This window comes from Amblyomma maculatum, chromosome 4 (assembly GCF_055883805.1).
Source record: "Amblyomma maculatum isolate TAMU_Amacu chromosome 4, ASM5588380v1, whole genome shotgun sequence".
In the NCBI taxonomy this organism is placed as follows: domain Eukaryota; kingdom Metazoa; phylum Arthropoda; class Arachnida; order Ixodida; family Ixodidae; genus Amblyomma; species Amblyomma maculatum.
The window spans coordinates 20,922,305-20,943,625 of NC_139347.1; the positions used below are offsets into that span (position 1 = coordinate 20,922,305).

Sequence of the window (21,321 nt, forward strand, 5' to 3'; positions counted from 1 at the left end):
TTGGTAGCTTGTTGGGTGGGGCACCTGCACCGCTGAGCTTCTTTTCTTCAACCACTGTGTGTGCCAGGAACGAGATCTGCCCGGATCGGTGGCGTCTGCAGGAAGTGTGGCAAATCACTCTATGATTCGTAGATTCAATCATCACTCCATGATGGTCCTCAGAGCATGTGGGGAGGACAAAGATGCTCCCGTTCCATCTGTACAAGAGGAGAACCCCGTCGCTGCGAAACACGTAAGTGCACTACTGGTACTGTTAATTTTACTGCAGTAGCAAGCAGTTAGGTAAACTGCACGTGCTGCGTTTTACCATACATACTAGCATGACCTTGACTGTAATGCAAGGATTGTTTTTGCATGTGCTGAGCTCGAAAAATGAAGTGCGGGAAAGTATCCTATGAAATAGGACCACAATTGCATTGAAGGCTGTATAATGGTTGCAAATAGAAGCACCGGAACAATTTGTTCCTGTGCTTTGATTTTATTATTATCACATCATTGTCATTGCAGCTAGAGATTTTCTTGTTACTACTGTTCTCAAAGGATGATTGTCCCTCGCCTCCATCATGTACAGGGGTAGTCAAAAGTTCCCAGGCCGCAGTTTCTACTTCTGGTCACTATAATATGACACTTGAGATCCTATTAAAGCTATGAATTATAGCTTGGATTAGGGTAATGCCTCTTCTACCCTTCACAGATATTTTGAGCTGTGGAGCCATCGTGGCTGCCTGACTATGCTGCTCATAAGCAGACTCTATGACCTGGGAACTTTTGACTACCCCTGTACATTTGAAATACTGCATCTCCTAAAGGGTCTGATAGTTTAGTTTCAGGAACCCATTCTTAAAAGATTTTTAGTGCAACAGAAAATGACTCCAAGGGGTTCGATTCAACAATGGTTTTGTGAGAGCTGAGGAAGATTTTTACCAAAACTTTTTTCAGTCAGTGGGTGCACCTGTTTTTATGCATCCCAGAGCACGCTTTTCCAGTGCAACACTGTTTGTATGTCAGAAAATGTGATGAACTGGAAACTAATGTAGTATCAGCTGCCGCACAGTAATCACAGATGATTTATTGTAGTGTTGCATCCATTCGAGCTTCTCCGCTAAAATCTATTAAGGTACGGTGATGTATACTTTGTTGCTATTGATCCTCGTCGCCAGTGAGGTATTCATTCTGAATCATCTTCCTTAAGAGTCCAATACTAATTGCGTTCATAAATCACAGATGGTGCAAGTGTTAAATTTTTTGTATCAACCCACGCATACTAAAGCTGCGTGCCTCTCTTGCAGAATGCTTTTGAAAGAGTTCCAGACATTAGAATTTACGAACTTGCACAATATTTTATGACACCGAGTGAATTTAGTTGTAAACATTTACTGCGCTCTGAAGCTGTTGAATCTAGCCTCCTCAGCTGTTTCTCAGCTGCATCAGAAGAGGTGACATCTTGCTTTCATTATCACTTAAAAGAAGTCGTGGTACTTTACAGTTTGTGTCGCAGAGGGAAACGGAACCTTTATTGTATCTCAGTAAACACTGCGCATTGTTAAAGAAAGGGACAGCAGTATCTTCAGTGTACTGGACAGATTGCACAGTTTTGCGGGCTAGTGCCCCATAGTGCTTTCTGTCATCATGCTTGCAGAGCTGAGAGAAGAAGGGTAAGTCTTACCATATGTGGGAGTTATGATAACCGGTATTTCAGGAATCCTTTTGTAAAGAGGTCGTTTAATGGTTTTCCTGTCTTTCCATTTTGGGCCAGGCCATGGTATGGGAGAAAACGCAGCTGGATGACCTGGTAGGCAATAATGGTGCCGGCGGAGGATTTCCAGTGCGGTTGGGCCAGGGCGAGCGACACCAGCGTGGGCCCACACTGGGTGACTCAGCAACAGTGCCAGAGGCTCATGTTGCACCCAGTGTGCTACGACGAGAGCTGTCCCAGTGGAACCCATCTGGGCAAGGGGTGAGTAGGATGTTGTCCATGTGTTGTCTTGGTGGGCTTGGAAGGAGAGGATGAATAGATAGAGAAGGTAGCTTATATGGGCTTCTGTGGCAGTCCATGCATGGATGTACATAAGAGAAAAGGTAATAAGAACATAGCGTCTGCACAACACATGGGCTTCTCGTTTTTCTTTATTTTTGGAGGAATTAATACTGCTGTCACACAGGCATTTTGGATTGCTATTGGTAACGATCGTGATTGACATTTCACTTGCGGTTGAGATGGATCATGCTACACGTACGCACTCGATTCAGATCGACAAGTTAGATTGCTACACAAGAGATGCTGCACACATGATGACTCCAAACACAAATAATTCTATGAGGGAGTAGAAAGGGAGTAGCTTGTTCTCGAGCGCACTCCCTGTTAAAATCAGGGCATGCTGCCCGAGCACAGGGGCAGATTTTCATCACTAGACTTATGGAATCCAATTCTCACTTTAAATGTGCGAATTTAAACTATTACGAAAATTTTAAGTGGGGTCTCTGTGTCCTCTAATGTCTAAAGTCAAAACTTCTGGTGCAGTAATTAGAAGTCTCCTTTCATTGCTAATTACATCAAATAAATATTATTTAAGGAGGGAATGTGCTTCTGTTGCCAGCGTATTGCATTCTACATAGTTTGTGATGAATGAAAGTATACCTGAAGGCTTGGAGAGAACACCTTGCCCCTACAAGGGAGTGCGCTAGAGGACATGCAACTCCCTTTTTACTCCCTTATAGGCTTATTCGTGTTCAGAGAGTAGCCATCAATTTGTAATATATATATACAGCAATGCAAGCTTGATTAAAACTTTGTTCTCATTTGGACCACAGCTTCAGTTGTGTCATCCATGGGAGGTGACAAGCGTAATCGATCCCACACATTTGTTTACCACTTTTGGTGCTGAGAGTTAGACCACAGCTTTGCGATTCAGATCACATAAATTTAAACGCAAAGTTATCTATTTTAATATTGCATGTTTTCATAGTAAATTATTTGATTATTCTTTACTTTTGGTTGATATGTTTGATTAATGTCTGGGAACGAGGGGGGTAATGACAGTTTGACTGTGGTAGAGCCAGTAGAGCAGGATCATAGGCGATCGCGTTTCAATTTGCCGTGTAGCAACGCCAGATTCGCATCAAGCTGGAATTTGATTGACTTGATTACAATTGAAAGTGCTCGTGTGACAGGGGTATATAACTTTGTTTCAGAAACTTGTTTTTTTGTGACTGAAAGCAGTGCTGTCTGAAAAGACAAAAGAAAAAGAAATTTGAGCAAGACAGAAGGGGGCTGCTTTTTTTGTCATTAGTTTATGCATGAAGCAGCCTCCAGCACCAGTTTATTGCTACACACTGTAGCCCTTCTATCCTGTTGCTCTTGTTGTTGAAGGAAAATGTCACTGCAAAAAAGGCAGCTCACAACCGGTGGAGAGATGACCAGACGGAGGCCAACCTCGAGAACTATCGTCAAGCTAAGAACAACGCCAAGTGTGCAGTAGCCATCGCCAAAAGCAATCACTATGACAAGTTGATAGCTGAGGCTGATGACAAATGGCTTTATCGCTTCGCTAAACACCAAGCCAGAGTGGCCAAAAACATCGAGCTTCACTATTTGTGCACCAAAGATCAGGAAGGCTCGTGGCTGACCAATTGTCGGCTGATACTCAAAAGGTGGCGTGAACATTTCAATCTCATTTCATACGAGGAATTTCCCCACCCACCTATTACTGAGGGTATCCCGGTCTACGGTCTCATCGATGCTATCTCGGAGACTGAAATTAAAGCAGCTATCTGTGCTATGAAATTGAATAAAGCGACCGGACCGCATGATATCCCAGCCGAGTTTTGGAAATCCGTGAGAAACATACCAACAAGCCCAGGCGTGCAGTGGCTCACGAGCTTGTTTAACTCCATTCTAGTGACTGAAGGGATGCCCACAATGTGGCAGAACACTGTGCCCATATATAAAAATAAAGGGGACCCTGCTGACTGTGGAAACTATCGACCCATCTGCCTCCTGTCCCACACGATGAAGATCCTCGGGAGGATCCTGGATGCTCGAATTCGGGCGATCGTCAGCGTACGACCAATCCAATGCAGGTTTATGCGCGGCACTGGTACGACCGATGCCATTTTTTCTGCCCGTTAACTGATGGAACGACACCGGGAAGTGAAACGCAAGCCCCTTCACATATCCTTCCTTGATCTGGAAAAAGCGTTCAAAGACTTATTCGACTGGCACTGCGCCTTCATGGTGTCCCCGAGTCGCTCATGCGCCTTGTCATGGTAATGCACGATACTTCTGGTAGTCGTGTGAGATGCCCAGCTGGACTCTTAGGCAACTTCCTGATCACTGCTGGAATCCACTAGGGCTCTGCACTGTCCCCTCTGCTGTTTGCCTTGGTGATGGACACCATAACTTGTGACCTACAGAGGGACATACTATGGATATTGTTATACCCGGACGATGTGATGCTCACATCACGTACACGGAAAGACCTGCAGGAGTGGACGCAAGCTTGGTGTGATCGACTTGCCACTTACGGGCTGAGATTAAATCTCAAGAAGACTGAGTACCTGGAAACGAGCCTGAAGCTAGGCACCATCTATGTCGACAGCTGCCCACTGCCAAAGACTGCCCACTTCCGATACCTTGGATCCCACCTGCATACCGATGGATCTGCAGACTGCGACGCCAGAATGCTCATCAGCGGAGCTGGTTGAAATGGCGTGAAATGTCGGGAGTGCTTTGTGATCGTAGCCTTTCTCGACTACTATGATCAAAGATTTACAAAACAGTTGTACGTCCAGTAGCGTTATACTCCACGGGATGCTGGCTATCCACCATGGCCCTTTCGAGAACAAGCTGCAGACTGCGGAGATGAAAATGCTTCGCTGGATGGTGGGCTCCACCCTGATGGATCGGCAACGCAATGAGGACATTCGACGTCGATGGGGTGTTGCGCCGATCATTGATAAAATTCGGGAAAGTCGCCTGCGCTGGTACGGACACGTCCGCCGCATGAGCGATGGAACCGTGGCAGCAACTGCCTTCAACTTTAAGGTAGACGGCAAACAAGATGCGCTCACTGGACGCTGTGAAACGCGACTTGGCTGCCATCGGACTAGCGGCCACAACACTGGATTATCAGAATCGCCCAGGATGGAGGAAGCTGATCAAGGCTGCTGACCCCAAACCGGGATAAGGCGTTGCAGACTGCCTTCTAAAGCAGCTTTCCCTTCTCAGTATTGGCCTTTGCTTTTGTTATGTTTTTGCACAGTAACTTCCTTGCATGCTAGCAAGTTTATGATGTGAGGTGCATTGCTGTGTGAATGGGTGAAAACTGAAGAAAATGGTATGGAGATAAAGCTGTGACCTGCCTTCGCTTGTTTGTTTACTCGATGTTTGGCTTTTTAGCGTGGTTATTTGCCTTTCAGTGGTGAGGCTTAGGAGTTTGCATGCATGCATTACCCGTGCAGTGTTTGCCATTTCTTAAACCTTGCCACAGCCTTACCCCATCTGTTGGGGGTTTGTGCCACTTATCTAGAATTCTCTTCTTGCACTGAGTACAAGCACAGGCTTGTCTTATTGGGCTTACACAGGAGAGAGAAATGGCAGGAGGGTGTATGAAGTCTAGGAATGTGAATGCTAGTGTTAAAGAAACATTTGGCTGGCTGCCCTGGTTTGTTGTCATATTTGACAGTAATGCTGGTGCGCATAATATAGAGAAAGTTATTGTGGGTCTTATGGTGTTGGCATCAGCAGCTAAATACTGGAGATATCACAGGCCATGCGATTTCGTCTGGTGTGCCGCAAGAATCGTGTTGTGACCGTGTATGTAAGAGAGACACCTCTTGTCTGCTTGCTCTGCACAGATACTGCCATCTTCGGCTGCCCTGTCTGTCCTGGGTGAATTGTCTCCAGGCGGTGCCTTGATGAAGAATGCTCAGCAAGTACCTTTGAAAGGTGAAGCTTTTCTTTCATCCAATATTTTTTTCTTCAGTGGCACATCTTAAGATTTTTCTGCTGTCTATATAACACAATTTGGAAGGCATGTGACATGATTTCTTCTTCTTCTATGGTTTAATAAGGCTAGCTCGTTGAAATGTACTGGAGACCGAGAGCTTTCATGTCATTTAAATTGTCCAGAATTGAATAATGCACTATATACGTGGGCCTAGACTAAAGCTATGTTTTAGCCCTTGGCCACATTTAATGCCACTGCAGTAGCCATGCCAACAGATTTCATTGTGCAGTGGCTATGGCTAACAACATTCATCAACAACTTGTGAATTTAAAGTAGCCACTTTGTTATGCATGTCTTAGCTGCCATAAAGTTGGATGTCTGAACTTTATGCATTGTGATTGCTTTGCACTGCATGGCTCTGCTTGCCTTTCAATGTTTTAGTTGTTTTTAAAAGGACACTGAGGATGAATTGATGTTGGCCTGTAATGACAGATTACCATCTTTGGATGACAAAGGTAACAGAAAATTAAGCATTTATAAGCAAATGATTATTGAAAACGAAATCCCAGTATTACCGCCAGCTTCTTGTTTTTATGTGGATCTCTGAGGCTAGGCTGCACTGGTATTTGCCTCCATACAATGATCACAATCTTTTTTGTGATTGACGTTGTGAAGTTGAGTCAAGTGACAAGAGAAAAAGTTTAGAGCTTTTTCAGCAGTAAATGTATTCTTTGCTTCAAACACTATTGAGCTGCAAATGGCTGAGTAATAATTTTTTGTTTTTGCTGGAAACAAACATTTGTTGAACTCATTCTCAGCATTCCTTTACAATGGTCACTTTTTGCAAGTCACTGCAACCATAAAATGGACTTGCAAAACAAAATGTCCAGGTATGTTGGAATTGTATGCAAAGCATAACGGAACAGTCATGAGTAATCTTGTGCTGCCTGGTTCTCGCTGTTTCTTGCAGACACTGTGAGCGTGGATGTGCAGCGTGACCTTCGTAGCATCTACCAGGCACAGTTTGAGCTCCTGCGTCATTTCTGGACCTGCTTTCCCAGCACCAGTGCCCAGCTCGAAGAAAAGGTGAGCTTAAAGTCTAACCAGTCCATTGATAGGTAATGAGCCCCCGATACCTTTTTTTTAGTCTGCGCCAGTTTACCACTGCTCTTAAGCACGAGGCAATCTAGGGACCAGTGCCCAGCATATCCACGTTGTTGTTGTGACTGTAGGAAGGAGGAAAAGAAAATACATTGGCCTGCCAACCGGTTCTAGCTGAGAAACCTCTGCTGCCTCGTGTGGACAGATGAGAATTGAAAGAAAAAGTAATAAAGGAAAGGAGAGACATGCATTGATGTGGTGGTGAATGCAGTGATGGCATGCACTACATGTACTTGAACGTGCATCTTTTCAGCAATGACGTCTACTCATTTTCACACCAGGCGTAAGTCTTTTAGTGGAAATGTAAGGTTTAATTAGAATAGAAATGTTTGCTTATATCCAAAAGAAACTGACTTTGGTTCAGCAACAAATCGAACCAGCTTTAGAGTGTGGCTGCTTTTGTCAAATCATCTTTCTTCTCCTCATAACCTCCACTTTAGAGCATGGTTGTCACTGCAGAAATTTTGGCAGTTTTTTTATTTCAAATTGAACCATCTTTGCGGCTCATGGCTCTGATGGAACTGTCCCCTTTTCTACCAAAACATGATGCATATAAGTAGACTAATCCACTGGTGGCAGTACGGTGCTTATCCACACACTGATCGGGACTGTATTAAAAAGTGATGTGCTGCTGGGAGGGGACAACACTGTGAGGTTTCGTTTGAATGCAGCATCTTCAGTCCCCATTTGTAGTAAACAAATGCTGTAGTCCCGGAGGCATATGTATTGAGCACCGCTATATTAGATGGTCCACATGTATAGGAAGAATGAAATCCATGTTGGCGACACAAACGTGAATGCTCATTGTGGTTTATTGATTCCACCATTACACATTTGTATGTGATCGTGTTGCAAAGGCACGGTGTTTCACTTCAAAACACTATTTGCACTGGTTTCTCCCTATGGAAACATGGAGATGAAAGACAATGTGTTTTCTGCTTTGAACAAATTGTTTGTTTGCATAGTTGGCATAATTGCGCAGAGTCTTTAAAAGAAAGCAATCAAATTTGAGTTTTGGAGGACAGTTCTGGGTGCACAAAATTACATTGCTCTTCTCCCAGAATTATTGACAGTATGAGTGCAATGACCTTTACAGCTGTTTTTAATCATTAAAGAAGTGTAAATGTCTTGGGTGATGTCTGTATGTCCAAAATGACTTAAGGGGAGACGCGGGTCGAAAAACGGCGATTTTCAGTAAAAAAGTCACTTTTGTGATTTTGACTGTTTCAGCAACACTGATCCTTCCTCTTTAATATATAAAAAAATCAGAGCCGAAAACAGTCGCGAAATCATTTAAAAAGTCTGTTAAAGCACGCAAGGTGGCTAAAGAAGGGGCAGATACGACCCATGTTCAAGCGCGTGACGCGTCAAATCGCGGCGTCGCACGCCACTGAAATTTTGCAAGGCGGCAGGCCTACGCTTTTTCTCCCTAAAGCTGGCTTTGCCGCTTCACAAACCTCCAGCAAGTAATAAAAAAAAAAAAGTTTCGCCGCCCAAACCTAGCATTTTCACTGGCCATTTAAATCACGTGGTGCGATTTCGACCACGCCATTGGCTGTCAGTGTGGGAAGCGGCCATAGCTCGTCTGCTCTTCATGCGACGCGTAGCTCGCTGTCACGCTTGCCCGCTAGTTTTCTTTCGGCGTGTTTTCAAAATTTCATGCATCTTCGTGCTCGTCGCTGCGATAGAATCCGAGAAGAAACGTGACTTTCGGTGTCGAAAGTACCGATCAAACCACGCGTTCAAGGGAAGTCACCGGCAAAGTGAAACGGCGTGCACTGGAGACGTCCGCGGAAGCTAGGCCTAACCTCGGCGGAGGCGACACTTTTGACAGCTCGAAGCCGGCTGGGCACTGAAGTTTCAGTGACAGCTTAGATGATTTCGTCAGTGCATTGGATAAGAAGATAAGGATCTTCGAGCGTTGAGGAGACCTAGTACGGCGAGTGCCTTTATCGGCGAGATCGGTGCCGCGAACGCACTGGCGAGCGAGCAGCATGTCGGGAGCGCGGACGCTGCTAACTTTCCGTTCGCGAGTTAGCCAAGAAGTGAAAAGGACTCTCGTCGTTTCTAGAGCTGCGTTGCAGCAGTGTAGCGTGTGCCACGTCCGTTGTGTCGTAGTCGTGCGCGGTGTGCAGCTCCGGTGGACGACGCCCTTCAGCCAGCCCGAGGGAGAGTTTTGCCGTGAACGTCAATGCAGGGGTTGCGGCGCTCGTTATTGGTGCTGGATACAATCAACTTTCCCGATTTTGTGTGGTTCTTGGTTTGCCGAAACAAGTGCACCATAAGGAGTTTAATGCCATAACAAAAAATGTGCACCTTGTGGTTACAAAGCAGTGGCTGACAGAAGCAAGGTCTCAGCATCACTAAATAGCCAAGAAAGCACGCCTTGAGAATGCTGCTCACAATGTCACTGTGGGAGCAATATATGATGCTGGTGAATTCTAAAACTGTGCACTGTATCATAATACCCTGGCCTGCATTGTGTGCAATTTTCATGCAGATAGTGCTGCTACAACAGCAATAAACAGCTTTTGTATCTTTAAATCGCATTTTTCTCGAATTCGTATTTTGGGCCGAATATGAGTTTTGTGCACAATATTTTATGTCGTTATTTTAGTTCAATCAACACCAAATTTGGCATGCATAATCTTTAGGATGTGTAGAATGCAAGTATCTAGGTTTAAATGCAATCAGCAGTATTTTTGGGCATGCAAATTTAAAAAATTATCTGGTGCTAGCCACTAAAAACAAGGCACCAGATATAAAATTGTCTCAAAACATTGCATGCCAAGGGAATGTTGCTATGTTGCTTATTTGCACTCAGTGTAGTGTTGGGGACAAGAAGAACTAGTTGGCTCTGCCCTACCATGCTTGCTGCTGTGTACAGCAGCTGCACAAACATGCATTGTTTTTCACTTATGCATGGCATTTAGAATATGAAAACATTAAGCTATTTTAAAACTAAAAGCATATTTAGAAAGAGGAGATCAATCTCTATAAGTGGTGCAATTTTCATTCACCTAGCATCAATATTAAGAAAAAAATGTTTTCGAGTAGCATCTCCCCTTAAAAAGCTTGTTTGGTGTCTGCATTTGTTTTTCTTTTTTTGCGTTACTGTAGTTCTATCATGCACATTGGTGCATATCTGTAGCGTGCAGTATGAGCCAGTTCATAGTGCTTGCAGTAAGGCAGTCAAATGAACACTGTTGGAAATACACTGTGTGTAAAGGCACTGCAAGAAAAAAATAGATGAGAGAAGTAGAAATTGATTGGGTTTGGAATGGGTTGACGAAATGGCTTTACCTTGTGGCCCTGCGAACAGGAGAATGCTGCAAAGGTACATCTATGTCACGAGTACATAATTATTACTCTTTGTTGATGTGTCTTCAACGACTAGAACATAGTTGGATGCCAAGGCAATGTCGACAATGCATGAGTGCTGCTGTCGGTTGTGAAAAGATTTAGTGTGGTAATGTGCGCATTCACCGTTTGCTTCACAGGCAGTCAATATGAGGGCTACTCTGGAACGTTTTCAATTCGCCCAACTCCAGCCGTTCCGAGACAAGCTGCTTCGTGAGCACCATACTCCCGATGTAAGTATCTTCTAGCAGCCTGCTAGGGTGCTCGTTTTCATTCATTCATGAATCGTGAGCATTTTTGTTTGACTGATGCACTCTAACCTACAAAAGTTTATGGGCAGCGCAAGCATGTTGAAATTCCTGTCTGCTCCTCCTGCTGGTGGCTTAATGACTGTGGCATTCAGCTGCTGAGCCTAGAGGCATGGGATTGAATGTCGGTTGTGGCAGCCACATTTTCGCAGAGTTAAGTAAAGTGCTGAAATCTCAAGTGGCCTTGAGCCCCACGTGAAGCTTTCGGACATTACAAATTTACTTACCGCACCATTTTTTGCTTTACCACATAGTAGTTGACTAGCAGAAAGTTGCTGGATTTATAAATAATGGTGATGGTAAAATCCTGTGGGTGACTCATCACAAATAATTACTTGGAGCTAGTACCATATGAACGCGTGTAAGGGCCGCACTCCCTATTTCCTGAAGCAAATACTTAAAAAAAAAAATTCATTTAAGGGTCGCACCTAAACTTTCCACTACCCACGCGGGAATAGCCTTCAAAATGCATGTGCATAGGTGCTTCCAGATGTTGCCCCTAGATGGCGCCTAACTTGAAAAACAAGGAAAACAAATATGCGCGTCGTATCTTTCGGTTTCGCTCACTCCAAAGTAATTGACACAATAGGTAAAGCTTGTGTTTTTTTTTACCACAAAGTTGTGCAGTTAGCCTATATACTGCAAAAAAAAAAAAAAAAAAAAAAAAAAAAACGACTGCGCTGGAGCACATGCAACATACCACACAGACAAACTAACCTGGAAGAAATTAGCACCGCAGTCCAGAAAATACACGTGCATATTTCATAATATTATTGCCTTACTGACACGTAATAAACAGTTTCTGGTGCTGTCATTGATTTTCATTGGCCTCAATGCGGTTGAATACGAGTTTCGCAGTTTCCGATGCAAGAGAGGGACACAGCGATCGAGTTGACAACAAGGGAAACGATATAGACTTTGCATCATTCGGTTTAACTACCTTAAAGTAGCCGTCGTCACAATAGGTAAACTTGTGTTTCTATTTTATCATAAAATTTCACAATTAGCGTATACCGTGAAAAAAAAAAAACTGCACAGGAACACATCCAACATACTATGCGGACAAGCTAGGCAGGGAAGCAATCAGCATTGCAGTACAGAAAACACGTGCTCATCTAATAGTATTGCCATTGCAGTATTGACATGTAATAAACACAGTTTTTGGTGCTCTCACTATTTTGTACAAGCCGCAATGCAGCTGAACACAATGCAGCCATCGCCGGAAGGATGAAAAAAAGCTCGCGCTTACCAAGTGGTGCAATGCTGTATTCCTGCAGCCACTGAAGGCAGAGAAAAGTAGCAGCAAGACCTTGCACAGTACAAGACAGTCCACGAAACAACGAAAGAGCGGCAAAACGTGGCTATCGGACTGCTTTGCAGCACGGCACAATTGGCACTCGCCCGGCGAGGGTGACCCTCCGTCGCTGTTGCCATCTCTCGGCAGCCAGCGGCGTAACTTCTCAAAGGTGGAGGAGCGGCGATGACGGCCGCGGATTTGCCAGGCACAGAGAGTATAAAGGAGGCTATGGTAGTAGTAACGTGGTTGGCATGGTCGCACGCCATAGTTGAGGCCCTCGTGTGCTCAGCTTTGGTTTTCGTGAATTGCCATCAAGTGTTGCCATTCTAGCACGATGGGCAAGCATATTGGTAGCTACATGGCAGTCTTTAAACTGAAAGTAGCGGAGTTTGCCCTCGAACACAGCAAGCGTGCGGCGGGCAGAAAATATGACGTGCACGAAAAGTGCGTTCGAAGATGGTGTAACTAGAAGGATGCATTGAAGAACACCAGCTACAAAAGGCGTGCTTGCTTTTCGAGGCAAGCCGTACAAACATTTTAGACTGTACTGAAGACGATGACTTGTGGGGTGAATGTAAACCAGAGCACAGCTCCAGCTCGGAGTTGGAAGATCCTGCAAGTGGCAATTTAACAATAAATATATGCCGCTTATTCACTGATTAGTCTGTTTCTAATTAAAAAAAAAGAAATAAAATTATTTTTTTCTCATATGCTGCGTGTATGGACCACAACCTGAAAATTGGCCCTCGAATCTGGAAAAAAAAAGTGCAGCCCTTACACGCGTTTATACAGTATATTGGTGAAACATAAATGAGAAATATTTTAGCTACGGCACCAAAAGATAGGAGCTGATATGTCGAAGGTAAAATGTCACGAGGTTTTAAGAGAGAAGGAAAAGGCTTCTTGCAGTGCCTGTAATAGTGCGACTGTTTATATGCTGGACAAGAAGTTGGTCAGTGGTCGAATAAATTATTGACTTTCCAATATAAGAGCTGCATTTCTATCACCGTTTTACAACCCTTCAACACTAATCAATGAAGTTGCGATATGCTTGGGATCTGCTTTAGAAATGTTCTTCAACAAGAATTTTTTTAACCAGTCTTGTAGAAGCTGACTTCTCCGCAGTGAAACATTGAATTTCAGCCTTTTGCACTTATCTCCCTCCTCACTCACTTTTTGCACGCTCAAAGGCCAGTGTTTTTCTTCTTACTTACTCTGTTCCACTGTTGCAGTGCTGACGTGTGTGGGAATTCTCCGAGTGATAGGAATGTCCTTACTGTTGTGATGCGGCTGACTGGCCATGACCGCAGCAGCAGCGTGACGCCTGAAAGAATCCGACAATAGCCATTTCTTAATCGACATACACTGACATATGACTCTGGAGTGGGCGCAACTTTGAAAAACTTGCCAGAAACAGCTCGTCAACTTTATGACATGATAGTGGGTTCTCTGCTGCATGCAGACTCTGCATTATTTGTCTCAGACTTTCAGGAAAATGCTATCTAATTGAGTGAGTTTATGTACTGTGCTCACGAAGTGTTGAAGAGCCCCTTTTAATAATTGCAAGTGCGCTAAGCTAACATATAGTAAGCAGATTGTTTCACTGCCTCGACTGGTAGCATGTGTTAGCCTTGCCGGTTACAGCATTGTGATAGCTTCCTCTCTATTTTGCGACAGTTTTTCTTTCCTTCATTGGAATTCTGAGACTTCTGACTGGAAGAAATATTTTACAGACATGGCTTAAAATATGAAAATACTTTGCTGTTGTTAGGAAAATGAATGAATACAGTGCTTGGAGAGAGAACTGAAAAGTATTGGTTTATTATTCACGTTCTCTACACTGAAGGGAATTCACTTTTGCTTTGTAGCCGTAAGCCTGATTGTGCATGATACAGAGAATATTTTATACATGAGGCTTGCAGTAATTAACGGCAGAACAGCTGATATCCGAGTCTTTAAAGAGTTGGTTCTTCTCGTACAATTAAGTGAAAACAGTGAATCAGCTAGAACAGCAGCAACATATAATCGATGCTCCTTTATTTGCTCAGAATGCACGTTTCTTAGTTATTGAAAAGAGGTGCAGTGGAATGTTTGGTGCACTTTCCTTATGCTTTGGGTATTCATTAAACCACTTCAGGGTCATTGTAGGGACTAGGTAATGGTAAGGCTCGAATTTGTTGAGGACAGCATTCTCATACTGTATATAAGCACCGTGCCTGCTCTTAGGCTGGTGATGATGGTGATGAATTGATGCTCTGCCATTCAGTAAACCTGGCCTGTCCGGAAGAGTGACTCAACCTGTCGAGACATTTTTTTTTGTAATTGGATTTGTTTTATTGCCACGAACCTGAATTTTTACATTCCTATGCCACGTAAGCAAATTGTGCCTGTGTGTGGCACTGGCAGCCAGCAATAAACATAAGTGGTCATAGAAATAAATTGGAAAGTTTCTACACGATGTGAAAACAGTCACAGTTACTCATATTGCTGCCAACAAATGTGGCAAGAAGCAGGATAGCACTGCTGCTCTTTTAGTGAGGTGGAGCTCAAGAGACGAAGATGATGCTCAGCTGCGTACCAAGGTATGGCTCGGCCACATGGTGGTGCCAGAAGAGGAACAGCAGTGTGGCATTGCCTCCTCTCTTCCAAGAGGCATTGACCCAATGTCGCACACATAGGGGAACAGAGGGTGAGCAAAGCAGGCTATATGGGGCGAGTCTGTTTGGCCTTTGGTTTGCACCCTGGAAAGGGCTCAACGGATGTAATACGGCTTTATTCTCGTGACGTGGCTACTTCTTCAGACTTCGGCTGCAGAGAGGAGCGGACAGTTCCTTGTGGGAGCACTTCGTAGTTCACCTCGCTGAGGCGGCGTAGCCCCTCGTAGAGGCCAAAGTAATGGCGAAGAAGCTTTTCAGAGTGCCCTCGCAAATGCATTGGACTGCACAGCCAGACTTGGTCGCCGGGCGTGTAAGTCACCTCTCTGTCGCGCAGTTTATAGTGCTGGGCATCATGTTCTTGTTGGAACTGGATTCACTGTCGATCAAGGTGGCGTTCGGCTTCTGCTTCATGAACACGTTGTTCAGCGCCCACAACAGAGGAGGCAGCAGGATCTGGAAGAAGCCTGGCATTCGGCATGGTCAAGGCTTCGCATCCATGCACAAAATGATGTGGAGAGGAGCACATAGTTTCGTGGAGCGCAGTGTTTTATGAGAACATGATGTACGGCAGCATCTGGTCCTAGTTTCTGTGGTCATCATCTATATGCATGGAAATCATATCAGCAATTATCTTGTTAAGCCACTCAGTCAGTCCATTTGTTTGATGATACAGGCTGTTCTCTTGCGATAGCTGGTACCACAAACTCAAAGAACCTCGCTCGGTAAGTGCCGACATAAATGAGGTTCCCTCTGTCAGTACCACTTGTCCTGTGGGAGCACCAAAGTCATTGACTCAGTACATGTTTTTCCTATAGTGGGTCTGCTTAAGGCCTACGTTGGTACAGTAGTGATGATCAGGCTGGCGAGCGTGCCGAAGTGAGTATATGCTGCACTGTAATACAAGACACGAGTGAACAACTGGAAAGCTGGAAGCGTGAACGATTTTCTTCTGGATTAATAGTGACATTGTTTGGGTAGTTAAGGGAAAAGTAGGTAAGCCTGCACCTTTGTCTACCCGTGAAAGTTTGCATGCATGGAGTTTAAATTCCCTGGATTTGAGATTAGTGTGAGCTGATTAAATGGCATATGTAAGCAAATATGCATTGGATTTCCGCGTACAGCAGAAAAACGCATGTGCCTTATGTCTGTATGGAAGCAGCCAGGAGCTATTTTGCAGCTCAGCGTTGCTACTCAGTGGCCTGTGCCAGCAGATAAACAATAAAGACATTACGTTTCTCTTGTTTTTACGTGTTTAGTAAGTAGGAATTTAATTAGCAGACATCATTCTCAGGGCCATGTCATCACCAAATTTGATTGAGTAAGGACCCTGATATAGTAAAAATTTTTGCCAGCCTAAGTGACATTACTGTAAAGGGGCTCTACTTATGAAAACTGATGTGCTTGGGAAAAAAAAATGTCCTAGGTCTCTCCAACGTACCTTCAGCCACAGGCACAGATAAAGCCTCCAAGTTCTTCGGGTTGTTCTGCATGTGAACAATCTTGAAAGGAACGCTGGAGTCGAATAAATGAATTGTCCAGAGTGTTTTACATAACTTGAACCAATGATTAAAAGAACACAGTGGTGCACCACAGCTGAGTGAAACCATTGCCATCTTGTTTCCTCTTGTGTGATGCTTTTCAGAGTATGTTTTAAGTTTTGCTTATTAGTTAATTGGCAAAGATTAGTCATGCAAAATTTGTAATATTCACTTCACGGTCAATTGCATTTCTTTAAGGAGTAGTCGATGCAATTTTTTTTATCGGTGTGCATGGTCCTTTTTTTCACATTAAAAGAAAGCTCATGAAATATGAAAATAACTATTACGCACTTACAATACCGTATTGGAGTGCTGCCAAGTACATTTTAAAGTGATATGCTCGCTCAGTGTCTCAGCGAGCAGCCAATGTCGCTGCCAGCATAGGCTTGAACGTGCGTCGGCATATTCTGCCGGATCATGGAAAGCATGCTTCGTAATCTGCAATAAGTGATGGGCAAGCCCCGATAGTAAGTTTAGACGAAGCTTTACAGAGCTGTCATCAACGAAAAAAAAAAAAAAAATGAAGGAGAAGAAAATATGGGGTACATTTAAGCTCCACCTGTGATGGTATTATGATATAGCGTTAAAGGCTCCTGTCTGCGTCTGTTCTCGTAATTCATTCGCTTTCATGTAGTCTCTGCTTGCTTTATTACCAATCCCTTAATTCATGCTTCTAATGTCACACATTCTTATTAGCATAGTCTTAAGCTACCATGTTATCCAGCTAGGAGTCATAGGTGACCACCAACATAGCATAGAGCCCCGCTTTAACCGGGCCATAGAAGCATACTGCTTGGCCCAGGGTTATAGCATGCCTAACTCAGCATGCTAAAGCCTTGGAATTTTAATCCTTCCCACCATCTCATTCGAGCAACTTGAGTTGCCAGCTGCTCTAAACTTTGTGATATCATGTGGTCTCATTAAGTCGCACAACCGACTGAAGAATCGGAGCTCAGCCATGTAGCTTGCCAGCTACCACCTGCCAGAGCCATGCCTGTGACTTTTCGCTCACATTGCCAACAGCGTTGTATTTTCTACAGAACAGAGCCCTTAATGTTATTGCGTTAAAAGCAAGGAAGTCTCACACTTCAATATAGTCTGTGTTTTCTTTCATATCATTGTGCAGCATGTTGATCTGAATGGCAGCCGCTCACTCGGGCATGGTAAGCGCCCAATCTTTGGCCACTCCAAACGGACTTGGAAGTGCTGCATATGGTAGTGCATAAGAGCAGTCACGTGGTATTTTTTCACATTTTGCATGCTTTCTTTAAATGCCAGAAGAAACGACCAGATAGGAGGTACTGGTATAAAATGGGATCACTTGTTTCTTAACCTCTCTTTATGGCTTAACAAACTTACTTGGTCCTAAAATAAAATATAGAAATACTACAAGGAGCGCGACATAATGCTAGGCTATGTGTCGTTGGTATTGCTCAGCTGTGGCTTTCTGGCTACTTTAAAATCCTTGGTTTAAGTTACTTGAAGCACTCTGTATAAGAGCATTCAGCATGCCATTTGCCCCTGCTTGTTTTTTTGAGTTGCTTGCTGCTGTCGGAATCTGCAAACCCCTTGAAGATTAGTAAAAGAAAAAAAAGTTCACCAACAGTATTGCCAAAATATACATGACAAATGGAATGAAAAGGAAAAAAAAGGTGGGGCATAGTTAGGCTTTAACGTAATTGGTTTGGACTTGGTATATTATTCACTAACGTTTCAGACGTTAGACCCTGTTACATGGCAGCTGTGTTAGTTGTGCTTTTTTTCATGGTAACATGGAAGGAGCTGAAGCATTGACTTGAGACTGGTCTGATTGGAAGTTTTTCCACGACCACTTAAGCAAAGCTTGCAGCATTTGCACTTGCGTCGGATGAGCAAGTGTGCTGCTGCAGCCAATTCCATTTGCATAGAGTGCACCTGGCATGAAGCCAGCCAGGCTGGTCTGTCTGGAGTATTATCACATCTCGTTTGAGTGGCCTGGAAATTCCAGTGATCTCATGAAATGGCTTTTGCCACTCGGGGTTTTTGAGGAAAGCGAGAATATGCTGGTTGCAATGGGAAGCACTCCCTGCAGGTATATTACAGAACTTCTGACTTAAGGCACAAGTAGAGCTGCACTTGTTACGAGTCTTTGCAATTTATTTTTCTGAATTTAATGTACGATAGCATTCTGAATAACTGCATCTGTGGTCTGCAAAATGCAAAGTACTAAATCTTGCTCAGTTGGTTTGTAATTACATGGCACCACCAGAGGCGACATTATATTTGCAGTCTATTCCTATCGTTAAAAGTTCTCCTGTGTAATGTGGCGTAGACATAGACAGCTAGTTTGAGATTGTCTTTATACGATCTGCTCGTGCAGTTGCAGTTGTTTCGAGTAATGGTAATCATTTATCCTTGGCGATGCCTAAGGCTGTAAAGCTTTACTTTGCTGCATTGGCAGGGGATGAGACAGCAGAAAGCAGAGAAGTGAATTCTGGTTTTACACAGTGAACTGTGCGAGAAGATTAATGAGGAAACTTCAGAGGTGCATTGAAACACTCGGAATACAATGTTAGTAGTGGCTTTATTTTTCCTGGTAGCATACCCGTACATACGTTAGAGACCGGCCAATTTTAGTTATTGTACTTCAAACTGTCGTCTTTGCAGTTGGCAAGCCACTTGGATGACCTCCTGCAAGCATCCTACACCAAATTTAGCAGCTGGCAGTCCCGTCGCTTGTCTCTAGGGCGAAGATGACCTGCCCGAGTACTCGCCGCACTGCATCGGTGTATCAAAAAGAAAGAAAGAAAATGTTTTCAAACCTCTTCTGTAGTACGTGATCATTTTGCACTAGGCAGCGCGGCGGACCGCGGACGGCCTCAAAATTTGCATGACGAAGCGCACAATCTTCTCGTAGGCGACAAACATGAGGGCCGCCGTGAGCACCGTCTGCCAAAGCTTGGCCTCGAGTCCCCTGTAGAGACCCGGAAATCCCTGCGTGCGGGCGATGTGGAGCAGCATGCCCGGCAGATTTTTATTGGCCAGCTCAGGTGGGCACCCGTAGCGGAGCTTCGCTTGCACAAGTTGCAACGGGTAAGTGGCCACCGTAGAGATAACCTTGGACACTGCTCCGATCAGGAACACGACGGCACCGTTGAGGGGCACGCCGGCTGCGTTGGCACGCCGCTTGAGCGCCTCGTACACCATGAACTGCACGGCGGGACTTGAAACGAGCACGAGCGAAGGCAAGGTGCTAGCCCAGAGTGCCGGCAGCCCTTCTGTGCTCGCGATGTGGTACAAGCCGTGCCAGAGGCCCTTGTAGCGTGGGTGCTTGCGGAGCGCTTCTCGATCGGCGGCCGCAAGCTTGGCCCCCTGCATCTTTATACGCGTGTTGACAACCCATAGTGGCGTGGTCGTGAGCACGTTGATGACTCCCGCGACTGAGGCGAGCAAGAGATCGGACAGGGCTCCGTGGCGGCTGGCGTCGCCTGCAGCAATGACAGCTCGGAGACCGTGGAAGGAGTAGAAGTAGACAAAGTTTGAACACCACAGAGAAGTCAGTACGGGCCCCAGGCCCCTGTACACGCTGCCGGGTCCTTCCTCGCGCACAAGCTCACGCAGGAGGGCTAGGGTGCTTTTCGATTCCCGGTGCTGCTCGACCTGAAGACGGGAACGGACTGTGTCGAGAGGAAAGAACACGCTCATGGCCACTGCGCTGCCGGCTGCACCGCCAACGGCGTGCACTAAGGTGTCGTACGTGAATAGATTGTCCCATCGTATCTGCTTGGACATGGTGAGGCTGAAGGTTCTACGAATACGCGTTGAACAAACCCGGCGCCTCAAGCGAGGCCTCGTCAGCTGATCCCGGTCACAGACAGCACCTTCCACAAAGCCGGTCCCACTCGTATGAATGCACGGTACTACCGCACTGCAGCAGCCTTGAGCTGCTTGAGCAGCCGAGCACCCCTTGACTGTTTGCCAAATACACGACACACGACTCCAGTGAACGATACGCGATATTTTCCTGGTATGCGCTACCGTCGGTAGCCACCAGAGGCGCTGCAGGCGATAGCGATGCAATGATGGGTGACCGCGACAACAGGAGTCGAGCCTTTTCGCGCACAAGGAAGCAAAATAATTTACTTTTCCTCTTTGGCTTTGAGTTTGAAGGTCAGATGTAAAGCGCAGCGGGTCAAATGCGGGCAATCTTGTTTAGAAACGAGAGTCGGCCACAGCAGAACCCTGCGGTCATGTAGTTTCCTTCACTCTTGTACCGAGAATGTATTTTTCAGGACTGACGGGTTTTCCGAAACGAGGAATGCAGCTTCGAAATATTATTAACGCGAAAGCGTTACTTCGCTATGTTCACAGATCTCTGTCCGCAGACAGCGTCCGCAAAATCGTGTCCGCAGCAGTTGCGAGTAATTGAGAAGGGGTAGAGGTTAATGAGTGGTTTCAATCGATAGAGGCTGACGTAATGTTGCTACCGAAAAATAATTAAGCCAATAAGTTAGGTAATCAATTACAGGCAAAAAGTCTAAAAGTTGTCCGCAGCAGTTGTTAGTAATCGAGAAGTCGTAGAGGTTAATGAGTGGTGTCAATCAATAGAAGGTGACGTAATGTGTGCAAAAACATAATTAGACCAGTAAGTTAATTATGTAATTAATTAGAGGCGAAAAATAAAACAATAAAGTCGAAAATGGTCTCTTTAGCGAATGGCTGGCGCCACATTTGAATGTATCAAAAACTAAAATAGTTAATTAAATCAGTCAATTAAGGTGACGTTAAGAGAGAGAGAGAAAACATTTATTGCTCTAAAACGTTTCTGGTTTTAGCGGCGGGCCGATGTCTTCATATCTTCGGCCTCTTCACAAGGTCGGCGCCCGTATTCCAGGGCACCGCTGAGTCTTGCTGCTTCGCAGGCGTGCCGCACCAGTGCCCTTTGGGCCGTGAGCTCGCTGCTGGTCAGCAGATCCTCCCATTGTTCCGCACTCGGGTTATTTAGTTTGTGGAAGGCTCTGTTTCGTTCGCATTCCCATGTGATGTGGTATAGTGTGGGGGTTGCCCCGCACC

General features: G+C 44.9%; 2 protein-coding genes across 3 annotated transcripts in view; one reads left to right on the top strand and one right to left on the bottom strand.

Moving 5' to 3' along the window:
- Tfb1 (transcription factor B1) overlaps positions 1 to 19,056 on the top strand; it is a 48,194-nt gene extending 29,138 nt beyond the window's left edge. For both annotated transcript variants that reach the window (XM_084600896.1, XM_084600897.1), the window contains exons 7-12: positions 68 to 232; positions 1,757 to 1,957; positions 5,857 to 5,947; positions 6,919 to 7,034; positions 10,610 to 10,702; positions 18,916 to 19,056. In XM_084600896.1, coding sequence (XP_084457022.1) covers positions 68 to 232; positions 1,757 to 1,957; positions 5,857 to 5,947; positions 6,919 to 7,034; positions 10,610 to 10,702; positions 18,916 to 19,005 — 756 coding nt within the window. In that variant the 3' untranslated portion in view covers positions 19,006 to 19,056. The remainder of the gene's footprint in view (positions 1 to 67; positions 233 to 1,756; positions 1,958 to 5,856; positions 5,948 to 6,918; positions 7,035 to 10,609; positions 10,703 to 18,915) is intronic.
- Positions 18,814 to 20,267, bottom strand: PMP34 (Peroxisomal Membrane Protein 34). The gene has a single exon (XM_084600898.1). The coding sequence runs from the start codon at positions 20,038 to 20,040 to the stop codon at positions 19,099 to 19,101; it is 942 nt and encodes a 313-aa protein (XP_084457024.1). The 5' UTR covers positions 20,041 to 20,267; the 3' UTR covers positions 18,814 to 19,098.
- Between the last annotated feature and the right edge of the window lie 1,054 nt (positions 20,268 to 21,321).